Source organism: Argiope bruennichi, chromosome 10 (assembly GCF_947563725.1).
Source record: "Argiope bruennichi chromosome 10, qqArgBrue1.1, whole genome shotgun sequence".
NCBI classification, from domain to species: Eukaryota; Metazoa; Arthropoda; class Arachnida; order Araneae; family Araneidae; genus Argiope; species Argiope bruennichi.
In genome coordinates this window covers 70,730,651-70,742,872 of record NC_079160.1, presented here as the reverse complement: position 1 = coordinate 70,742,872, position 12,222 = coordinate 70,730,651, and the positions used below count along the sequence as shown (strand labels likewise).

At 35.4% G+C, this 12,222-nt stretch overlaps 1 protein-coding gene across 1 annotated transcript; it reads left to right on the top strand.

Annotated features, from left to right (window-relative positions):
* The first annotated feature begins 2,802 nt into the window (after positions 1-2,802).
* LOC129987581 (uncharacterized) lies at positions 2,803-3,518 on the top strand. Its single transcript, XM_056095544.1, has 2 exons — positions 2,803-2,946; positions 3,069-3,518. The coding sequence occupies exons 1-2, from the start codon at positions 2,803-2,805 to the stop codon at positions 3,516-3,518; spliced, it is 594 nt and encodes a 197-aa protein (XP_055951519.1).
* Positions 3,519-12,222: the final 8,704 nt, after the last annotated feature.

The following is a 12,222-nucleotide window of genomic DNA, read 5'->3' as shown; positions in this document are numbered from 1 at the left end:
CCTACTGATCCGAAAAGGGTCATTTGAAACCATGAGTAATATCTTTTTATGTTACTTTGAAAAATAATGTAAACAGAAAAATCGGTTGTGAGAAGATAGAGTAATGACAATGTAGGCGTTTGTCGCCCTTACCATTACTAAAACACGTGCCATTCGATTAGTTTATACACATAATATATTGAGTAGTTAATTTAAACTGCCTTTAACATGAATGTTCTTGACAATAATGGGCAATCTATCGATTATTTCTTACAACATCAGATCTACGCGCTTTTTTGTTGTTACATGACTTCCGTCTTCTTGTTCCCATTTCCAGTAACATGTATTTCCGTCATGACTTGGCTGTGTTTCTTTCAAAGAATCTTTTGGGTCCTGTTTTGTACATTTTTTTATCCTTCATATATGGTGATTGAGGATTAATGCTTCCACATAGTCGATATATCATTCGTGTCTTAATAACATTATATAACATAGGATGTGTTTCAAGACTTGGCAATTGTTAATTAAAGCACTTATTTTATGGACATGAACTTTATCTTTCAATAGTAGAAAGATGTGTGCAGGAGAAAGTGTACGCTTTTGCAATTTAATTGTATATATGAAGCATCTTATGATCCCAAATATTTTCCATCTGTTTATACGAATAGGGAGGGATCTCAATTTCACACTATATACTAAATAATTATGCCTATCATAGCTTTTTGTCCTACAATAATCTTCAATTGCATGTAAAGGTAATAAATAAATCTAATTTCTAACATGGCATTTTGAGTTCGCCCATGTATGCACTGAGGACTGCCTGTGAAATCATGTAATCTTCAACGTGTAGTTCATTTTCATTCAAACATATAAATGTGGTGTATGGAGCGTCATCCTGGCGGCGCTCGCGTCGTCACTCAACAGCCAATAAGAAGCTATCCGATTCCCGCCATTAAAACTGTGTTCAGTACTGTAATAGCGTTCATCGATGTAATTCGGCCTAGCCGTTCGTTCAGTTCATTAAATACGTTTATGTTAAATGAGTGTGTGATTCTTGTAATATGAGCCATCTCTAAGCATCAATCTCAACCGGGTTTTCCCCTAGGACCCGTGAAAGATATTTGATTTGATATATAATCCGGTTAGTAGAGACCTGTTTTTCGAGCCAGAATTAACATGTCTCTACATGTGGGGGTTCGGTCCTGGATGCAATGACCTCGGAAATAGAAAAATAATCCTCGATCCGGTAAGAATCCGGAAATTTCACCATTAGTTTTCGTCAAATTATCTTCGGATCGGCAGTGAGCGACAAAATTGTTCAAGTAAATCTTCGGTTCGGCAGTGGCCGGCAAATTGTGAAGTTCCTGTAGAATATTATCTCAACGGATGTAATTGAAGAAGAACAGGTAACAGAATTTTCTATATCATTTTGAATAAAGAATCTTGCAAGCATTTATTTTAAGATTTGTATATTTGAGAATGACTTTTTCAAGAAAAAAAAAACTTTTTAAAAATGTTTATTTTAGAAATTTCTGTTTTGAAGAAATATTAGCATTATTATTATTATAGTTATTGTATTAGCATTTATTATTAGGAAAAATGAAGGCATTTCAAAATGTTTAAAAATGCAAAAAAGAAAGATTTAATTATTGTCGCTGAAGTAATAGGTGAGGTAGTTTTGAAAAAAAACAAATATTGTGCAGCTTAAACAAATAGAAAATAGCCAAGCGGCTAAAGATGATTTGGAATTTTTTAAAGACATTATCATCTCAACTGTAGAGGAAAGCGAAAAAATAGAAGCAGAGGAACGCGGAAAAATAGAGACAGGACAAGCGCGTGAAAAGGAAAGACAGTTTGAATTTTAATTTTTCTAACTAACTTTAGTTCATGAAGAAAGTATGAGAAACGTTCAAGCGACCGGAATAAGTAGTCCTAATGGACCTCCTCCAGAAAGTCATGCGGAGTCCAATGCGCAAATAATTAAAAGTATCCGCACATTGACAATACCAACTAAATCGGAAAATTACAATTTGTTTTTCAATATTTTGGAACGTGCTTTCGAAACAAAACAGGTTAAAACTGAATACAAAGCCGAAGTCTTTCTAAATTTGTTAGGAGAGAAATGTCGACGGTTTTGTTATACGTGAACGAAAGCGAAATAAAAGATTATGATGAAATCAAAGAGAAAGTCTTCGTAGAATAATAAATAACCCTAATCTGAGTCACAGAATAAGATTTGCCAGTGCTTATGAATTACGTTTTCCCCGAAGGACACTATTAGGATATTGAATGAAGTGAGAAGATATCGTATTTTACAGAGGATTTAGTTTCGGTTATTTTATTTAGAAATCTCTATTGTAATGATGAAGAAAACAATTATCTTAGTAACAGTAGACAGTAACATATCGCTTGGATTAATATAGCTTGTAGAAATGTGGATTTTACTAAAATAAGAAGACTGTGAAAATCTGTATGTCAATTGTAGCGTTCGTTCTAATTCTCTCGGAGAAAGCGCGCTAAAGTTTGATGTGCGTTTTATCTCCATTCATCATAAAATGGCCTTGAACGCGCAGCTGACTCAGTTTCCAGCCTCTTGGTGAACGCGGTGAAACACAACCACAGTAGCTAGGAGTGACAGAGTGCCCAATGTTGTTGTGTGTCTAATAAAGATATATTTTTATATAAACGGAGAGTGATTGTTTCCCAACCTTTACATGAAGTCAGATCATGACAATAACATTATGGATTAATCAATCCTCTTCAGTGGTGACCACGGACTTAAGTTAAATCTATTTCGTTGAGAATTTCATTTTCCTTGTCAACATGGCTACAGCTGAAACAGCGGCGGTAGTAATCCCGCCAATCATAAAGCTGGATCCTGCCCTTTGGTTTCATATGCTCGACTCCACTTTGGAATTGGCTTCTCCGAAAATCATTACTGAAAGCAAGACGAAATACAAGTACGGCGTGTGGCTCACTTACCTCCCGAAATTGCCACTATTGTGCGGGATGTAATAATTCAACCGCATTCCACGGATCCATAGTCGGATCTCAAAACGAAAGTTATCGAATGCTGTTCCGATTCAAAGACGCAGGAAATTCGACGACTTTTAGCTGGTGAAAGCTTAGGTGCTAGGAAGCCCAGCGAATTGCTTCGTATCATGAAAAGGCGAGTCGAAAGCCATAAAATCGATGATTTCTTGCTGTTTGAACTGTTCAATGAAGCAATGCCAGTACCTGTGCAAACTATTTTGGTTTCCATTTCATTGATTTCTTCGGAAAAGGCAGCAGATGTAGCTGATAGAATTCTGGACATCAATTCCACCTCAATCAGCACTATTTTTTCCGGAAATGAACGCAACTCTTCACCTGTGAAGGAGCTTAAATCAGACATGGATTTGCTTCGAAACGAAATCAAGGAAGTGCGCCAGGAAGTGGGTGACCTCCGTCGTTCTCGCAGTCGATTTCGGTCTTCTAGCAGTACTCGTCGTGCCCGCTCAAATTCAGGGGGCTATAGATACTGTTGGCATCACTTATGATTCCACGAGAAAGCTACAAGGTGCATTCCGGCTTGCTCTTTTAAGGGAAACCCTGTTCCGGAAGAGTAGCGGCGGCGGACTCTTCCTCTGGATATACTTCTGGTCGTCTCTTCCTACGTGAACATAACACAGGCATTTCTTTTTGGATTGATTCCGGTAGTGACGACAGTTTAATTGTTGTTTTTAAATGAGACAGACAAATGCCTGTTATGCAAACCTTTCGTGCCGCAAATGGTACTGCAATAAATGTTTATGACAGAAAGTCTATAACTGTAAATTTTGGTTTACGTAGAAATTTCACATATTCATTTTATATTTGTAATGTTTCTTGTGCTATTATTGGTGCCGATTTTTTGTACCATTTTAATTTATCACCAGATTTAAGAAATAAACGTTTAATTAATAATATTACTAATTTAAAAGTGCATCCTAAACTAGGTCTATGTTCAGTTTTTTCTGTAAAATCTGTGTTTGTAAATAATGTTTATGGTAAATTGTTAATGAAATATCCTGCAATTACTAAATTACCAGACCCTAATCAGCCTGTTAAACATAATACTGTGCATTATATCAATATCAAAGGTCCTCCTGTCTCAGATAAACCTAGAAGGTTAGCTCCAGACAGGCTAAAAATAGTCAAAACTGAATTTCAGCGCATGATCCATCTCGGTCATACGAGACCTTCTAAAAGTGCATATGCTTCTCCTTTGTACATGGTGACTAAAAAGGGTCTGTTGAATGGCGACCGGTTGGTGACTATCGTGCACTTAATGCACAAACCATCTGTTAAGAAATTTCGGCATTAAGGTTATAAATTCCAAATTATTTTGTCTCCCGTACTTTATTGAAAAAAATGATGCAATGCATTATGAACCTGCTTTTGTGCGTCATTGGTATGAATAAATCACTTCACGTGACATTAAACATTTAACTATTTAATCGGTATCGCATCTGATATTTATGTAACCTAACAACTGTAGCTAATATAAAAACTTTAGAATTAAGACATGAGATGAAATACGTGTCGTTGTGTTTGTGAGATGTTTTGGTTCGGTATTGGTCTCAGGTCCTGTAATGACCATTTATGTTTTTATAAGTATTCCCCGTAATATCTGTAAATAGTTCATCATGTGTTCAATTCTATTTCCTCGTAATAAATTGTATTTAAATTAAATCTTTCCTTTTGTCGGACCCAATCTTTGGAGACTTTTTATTCATCATCATTTCCACTGCAATACTCTAATATCAAACGGCTGAATTCCCAGCAGTTTTATAAAATATCATTGTAACACCATCAAAGACAAATATCCCATTCCTTGTATTGCTGATTTTACATCTGAATTGGATGGTAAACAAATGTTCAGTCGCATCGATCTCGTCAAAGCATACCATCAAATTCCTATCAACCATGATGATGTGCATAAAACTGCAATATGCACTCCATTTGGACTTTTTGAGAGCTTGCGAATGCAGTTTGGTCTTTGTAATGCCTCATCAACCTTCCAGCGCTTTATTGACGAGGTCATTAGGGATTTACCATTTGTTTATGCTTTTGTTGATGACCTACTGGTTGCTTCTGAAAATGTAAATGATCACTTACAACATTTAGATATCTTATTTAAAAAATTAAATGAATATGGTTTGTGTATAAATATTGAAAAATGTCAATATGAACAGTTTACAATTGAATTTCTGGGATTCAAATTATCAGGGGAAGGAATTGAACCTTTGTCTGATCGTGTGAAATGTATCCTAGAATTTTCCCAGACCGCAAACTTGACTCAATTGCGCCGTTATTTAGGACTTTTCAATTTTTATCGTTGTGCATTCCTAAATCTGCTGATATTCTAGAACCCATTGTAAAATTTCTTGAAGGGCACAAAAACAAAAAGGAGCACCCTCGTTCCAAAGCTCCCAATTTGACTGAGCAATTACAATGGAACGATGCAGCAGCAATTTCCTTTAATGCTTCTAAAGAAGCAATTGCTAAAGCAACGCTTTTGAGGCATCCCATATCTGGTGCTCAATTAAGCTTATGGGTAGATGCTTCGAACGCAGCTGTTGGCGGCCCCTTAATGCAACTATCGAATAATCAGTAGGAACCAATAGCATTTTATTCTTCAAAATTGAGTAAATCTCAAAAGAATTGGTCTACTTACGACCGTGAACTATTTGCTATTTATTCCTCTGTCCAAAAATTCCGACATATGCTTGAAGGTAGAACTTTTGTCATTTACACTGGCCAGAAACCTTTAACATATGCCTTCCATCAAAATACTTAAAAATGTAGTCCTCGCCAATTACGCCATTTGGATTTCATATCCCAATTTTCTACTGATATTAGATACACAAAAGGCTCTGAAAATTCTGTTGCAGATGAACTATCACGAATTGAAATAGATGAAATATCCCCTACTGTAACTGATTTTAAGGAATTTTCTTCTGCTCAATCAACTGATGAGGAACTACAACAACTTTTAAAGTCCAATAATTCATCCTTAAGAATTGAGGAACAGTATTTCCCTCTTGAGGACGTTCATCCGTACTGTGATATATCTCTAAAACAACCCCGACCTTTTGTTTCTAAAAACATATGGCAACAAATTTTAAAAACATTTTTCTCTCACCCAGGAATTGCAGCCTCAATCGAATTAATCGCTAAGCGATTCGTATGGCCTGGCATGCGCAAAGATATAAAATCTATGGTTCGAAGCTGTGTTAAATGCCAACGAGCTAAAGTGACGCGGTATACAAAATCTTCCATTGGCACATTTGCCCGCTTTTCACACATATATGTAGATTTTATAGGTCCTCTCCCTTCTTCCGAAGGCAACCAATTTTGCATGACCATCATTGATAGATTCACTAGATAGCCTGAAGCAGGGGTGTTTGTGGGACCCCAAAATATCCCCGAAAATTTTACGGACTTACTACCGACATTTTGGAGTTTCGAGAAGGGGGGGGGGAGAAATGAAAAATTACGATTATGAAGTATTGAATGACCTAATTATAAAAGTTCAATGAATTACTTTTTTTGCAAAATTAATAACCATTAATTTTGCAAAATTAAGACCTTTGAACCCAGGTCACGTGATCGCACATCTGGTCGAACGAAGTCTCTCCCTTTTTTTTCTGCCGCACCTACTTGCCGAAAAGAATCCAGAAGAGAATGTCCGAGAACCGGGGGAATGAGTCATAGCTCGCAATAAGGAAAGAACAAAAAAGAAGTTTTTTTCACGCATTATCACTGCCTTTGGAGAAAGAAAGGAAAAGTTTTCACCACACACACTGACCTTGCGTTTTCTGCTTTCAAAGCAAACAAAATTACCCAGATCAAAATAAATAATTCATTATTATTCCTACTTCCTTTTGAACGACGATCCCCGGAATTTCCGGGTATCAAAGTTCAAAATCCCCGGAATTCCGGGGTTTCCCCGGAGCACAAACACCCCTGCTGAAGTAATCCCAACGCCTGATATGACAGCGAAAACAACGACTCGCGCCTTGGTGAATGGTTGGATTTCCAGATTTGGATATCCAGTCACAATTACAACTGACCAAGGTACAAATTTCCAATCGAATCTGTTCAGAGAACTTACTCGCATGTTGGGCTGCAACAGAATTCGCAGTGCTTCCTATCATCCCCAGGCGAATGGGATAATTGAAAGACTTCATAGGCATCTTAAAAGTGCTCTTAACAACAGGAAATGGGCCGAAATACTTAGAATAGTACTATTAGGTTTGCGCTCAGCTCTTAAGGAAGATATCTGTGCACAACTTGTTTATAGCACTATCTTACGATTACCCTCTGATCTTGTGACAAGCGAGCGGTTCTATAAATCAAACCATAAACCCCACTAATGTGACTAATTTAATAAACACAATGAGGTCTTTGAATCCTGTTTCCACTGCCCTTCATGGCACCCCAAAAGTTTCTGTCAATCCCTCATTAAAAAATTGTTCACGTATTTTCTTAAGATCAGATAAGGCTGATCCTCCACTGACACCACCTTATACACTTGGTTATTAGTAGAAATGACAAATTTCATTATTGATTTAAATGGAAAGCACATTACAGTATCAATTGATCGAGTAAAACCTGCTTATCTACTCGCAGACGATACTGATCAAACAGAACCTTCTCAATCTCAAACAATCCTTGTGAAGTCTACTGTTCCACCAAACTCTACTAAACCGTCCACTATCGCTAGATATGGCCGTACAGTCAGATTTCCCAAGCATCTAGTTACAGACTATATTGTATAAATGCAACCTGTATTTTATTATTATATATTTTTATACATTCATGTTGAATTTTGCATAAGTTATTGTACTCATTTTGTATATCCTACCCATATCTCTAAGTTGTACCTATGTCAATTTCGCAATGTTTATAATTGTTTTTCATACACCACATGGGCATCATATCCTAGTTTGTATATAGTGTATATATGTTATCGTGACTTTGTCACTGGGGTCATACTCTAGCGATTGTTCTAATTCTCTCGGAGAAAGCGCGCCAAAGTTTGATGTGCGTTTCATCTCCATTCATCATACAATGGCCTTGAACGCGCAGCATGACTCAGTTTCTCGCCTCTGGGGGAACGCGGTGAAATACAACCAGAGTAGCTGGGAGTGGCAGAGTACGCGATGTTGTTGTGTGTCCAATAACGATATATTTTTGATATAAACGGAGAGTGATTGTTTCCCAACCTTTACATGGAGTCATATCATGACAATAACATTATGGATTAATCAATCCTCTTCACAATCTAGACTATTGTGTATCATCCCCTCATAGGCCTGGGAAAGGGAATTATGTTGTAATAATAGCAAGATTTGAAATCAGATGCTCTATAGACACTAGGCGCTTATCGTCTTGAGAAAGCTTACAGTTAAAATTATGGATAATCTTATTCCTCTATATTCACAAATCTGCAAATTTAGTAACATAAACAATACACCCATTAATTTGAAAGCATGCATCGTTCTTAACCTCGATGGATCAAAAAACAAAATAAAAAGTCACAAGTTCTCCATTTCTTGCACTTTATATTCCGAAGAAATTCTTCTTAAATGTATGGGATAATGGGACAGAAGATGAAGTGTGCTCTTATAGAACATCGAATAACTATAAAGAAAAGACAAAGTTAAACCTTCATTTATAAAATTGTGGCGAGATATTCTTTCTAGGATTGGCTATTATGCAAAAATTTCACCGAGTGTATTGAAACCTCATTGTGAAGACGCTCACTATATTATATTGTTATAAACCTTATAGGCTTTTTTTTTTTTTACTTGATAAACCAAATTCCAAAAAAATCAAAAATAAGGAATATGTCAGCTGACGGCTGTCGGAAGAAGTTTTCAACACTAGTTTCTGGAGCAGTTTTAATTGCAGACTTTCATAAAATGAAGCACCTCTGTGAAGACCTACACAGTCGCACATCAAGATACAGAAACATTCCTGTTTTCTTTTCGTCACCTAAAATTAATGAGAATGATCTAAAGCGTCTTCAGTTGGAGGCTATGAATAAACTAAAGAATAGCAGCATCCCGAACAAACTTAGAAAAGAACTTGCCGAATACCTTTGCAAAATTTACTCAGAAGTCTAGAAATTTCTGAACACAAACAGTGTGCCTGCGTTTAAGCGAAAAAAGTAATTTGAAAGAGTGTATTGTCTTTAATGCCGACGGATCGATAAATCGTTGGAGAACTCACAAAAAAAATAATAAATTAATCCGTGAGAATAAAAAAGAAATAAAACATATTTCTTCTCATTCTGCTTATTGTATAAAAAATGATAATAATGCAACTTCTCTACTAAAAGAAAATAAAAGTATTACTACTTGTTCGAAAAGAAATGCTGACTCTGAATTTTATTTACAGAGTGATGATATATCTTTGAATAAAGATAAATTTGTTGATGTTAATTTAATAACTGATACTTGTTTTGAAAAGAGTTTTTTTTGATGTAAATACTAAATGGTTAGTGAAGGAAGTATGCAAAAATCGTTTAAATGTTTATTCTGAAAATGATTTTGATATAGGGTATTTATCTGATGAAAATATGAAAGATCATTTAATTTATTTAATTTCAAATTACTCTCCAAATAAAATTCGTACTACAAATTTTGCAAATGTCTGTTATTTTAACTGATGACATCCCTGTGACCTCACCGGTTCGTAGATTTACTCCCATAGAAATACAACAAGTTACAAACCAAATCCAGAATGGCTTTCCCAGGTTATCATTGAAAAAAACTATTCTGATTATGCTTCCCCAATTGTCTTAATGAAACGTAAAAATCGCGAACCCAGACTGTGTCTTGATTTCCGTTCTTTGAACAAAAAAAAAAAAAAAAAAAAAACAAAAAAACACAACCAAAGATAAATTTCCTGTACCAAATATAGAAGATATTTTTGATAAGTTACACTCAGGTAAAATTTTCTCCACATTAGATCTCAAAAATGCTTACTTTCATATTGATTTGACTCCAGGCAGCAGAAAGTACACGGCTTTTATTAGCCATAAAGGATTATTTCAGTTTAAAAAATGTTGTTTCGGGCATACGAATGCACCTGCTATGTTTCAAGGTTACATTCAAGTAATTTTTCAAGAATTAATACATGACGGAACGTTAATTGTTTACTTGGATGATATTATCATCCCCTCTCAAACCATTTCTGAAGGTATTCAAAAATTGGAACGCGTCTTACACATAGCCTCTGAATTTGGCCTACAGTTAAATCTAAAAAAAAAACGTCAGTGTCTGAAAGAAAAAATTAACTTTCTTGGTCAAGTCATCGAAAATGGACAAATTAGGCCATCAACTGAAAAAAACTTCAGCAGTACTAAATTTCACTCAACCACGTAATGAAGAACAAATCCAAAGTTTCTTGGGTTTAACGGGATATTTTCGGAAGTATATTAAAGATTATGCTTTAATAGCTAGACCTCTAAGCGATTTACTAAGAAATTATGTAACATTTGAATTCGGTCCCCCTCTAATAAAAGCGTTTGAGACTTTTAAAAGAGCTTTATCGCAAGATCCAGTTTTACATCTGTACAAACCAGGTTCCAAACTGGAACTCCATACAGATGCTTTCAAATTAGGTTACGGTGGAATCCTTCTTCAAGCTGAAGACGACGATAATTTACATCCCATAGCTTATATGAGTAAAAAACAACACCTCAGGAAGAAAATTTATCGAGCTATGAACTAGAAGTTTTAGCTGTTATTAAAGCATTAACAAAATTCCGTACTTACATTTTAGGAACTAAAATAAAAATTGTCAGTGTCTGCTTTTATTAGCCATGAAGGATTATTTCAGTTTAAAAAATGTTGTTTCGGACTTACGAATGCACTTGCTATGTTTCAACGTTACATTCAAGTATATTTTCAAGAATTAATACATGACGGAACTTTAATTGTTTACTTGGATGATATTATCATCTCCTCTCAAACAATTTCTGAGGGTATTCAAAAATTTGAACGCCCTTACACATGGCCTACAGTTTAATCTAAAAAAATGTCAGTTTCTGAAAGAAAAAATTAACTTTCTTGGTCAAGTCATCGAAAATGGACAAATTAGGCCATCAACTGAAAAAACTTCAGCAGTACTAAATTTTCCTCAACCACGTAATGAAAAACAACTCCAAAGTTTCTTTTGTTTAACGGGATATTTTCGTCAGTATATTAAAGGCTATGCTTTAACAGCTAGACCTCTAAGCGATTTACTTAGAAATGATGTAACAATTGAATTCGGCCCCCCTCAAATAAAAGCGTTTGAGGTCCTTAAAAGAGCTTTATCGCAAGATCCAGTTTTACATCTGTACAAACCAGGCTCCAAACTGGAACTCCATACAGATGCTTCCAAATTAGGTTACGGTGGAATCCTTCTTCAAGCTGACGACGACGATAATTTTCATCCCATAGCTTATATGAGTAAAAAAAATACACCTCAGGAAGAAAATTTATCGAGCTATGAACTAGAAGTTTTAAATGTTATTAAAGCATTAACAAAATTCCGTACTTACATTTTAGGAACTAAAATTAAAATTGTCACTGACTGCTCTGCGTTCAATCAGACTATTACTGAAAAAGAATTAATTTCTAAAGTAGTGCATTGGGTTTTATTCCTCGAAGATTTTGATTATGAGATAGTACATCGCACAAGCAGTCAAATGCATCAAGTTGATTCACTTAGTAGATACCCAACAATCATGACTGCACTTCGTGATGATTTAACAGCGCTAGTGCAAGTGGCACAGATGTCAGATGAATACAAAAAAAAATTGAAAGAACTATGTAAAGATGACAAGAAATTTGATTTTGTGGTACCAAATAATATTTTGAATAAATGTGAGGACAATCGTCGTTTGCTTATAATACCTGAACTAATGAAAGACGAATTAATTGAGAATGCGCATTCAAAAGGGCACTTCGCCTTTTGGAAAATTAAGAACATTATCGAACGTGACTATTTTTTCCCGAATATGCAAAAAAGTATTCAATCGGTAATACGGAACTGTATCGAATGCATCGTAGTCAACCGAAAGCGTGGTAAACCTGAAGGGGTCTCACATCCGATTCCGAAGGAAAACTTTCCTATAATTACTTAACATGTTGACTTTATTGGACCCTTAGTGTCAACCAATAAAAATTACCATCATATTCTCACTATAATATATGCATTCTC

Coding starts and splice junctions, on each gene's coding strand:
- LOC129987581 (XM_056095544.1), top strand. CDS start 2,803: ATGGCTACAGCTGAAACAGCGGCGGTAGTAATCCCGCCAATCATAAAG. Junction 2,947..3,068: donor AGACGAAATACAAGTACGGC/GTGTGGCTCACT, acceptor TCCGATTCAAAG/ACGCAGGAAATTCGACGACT.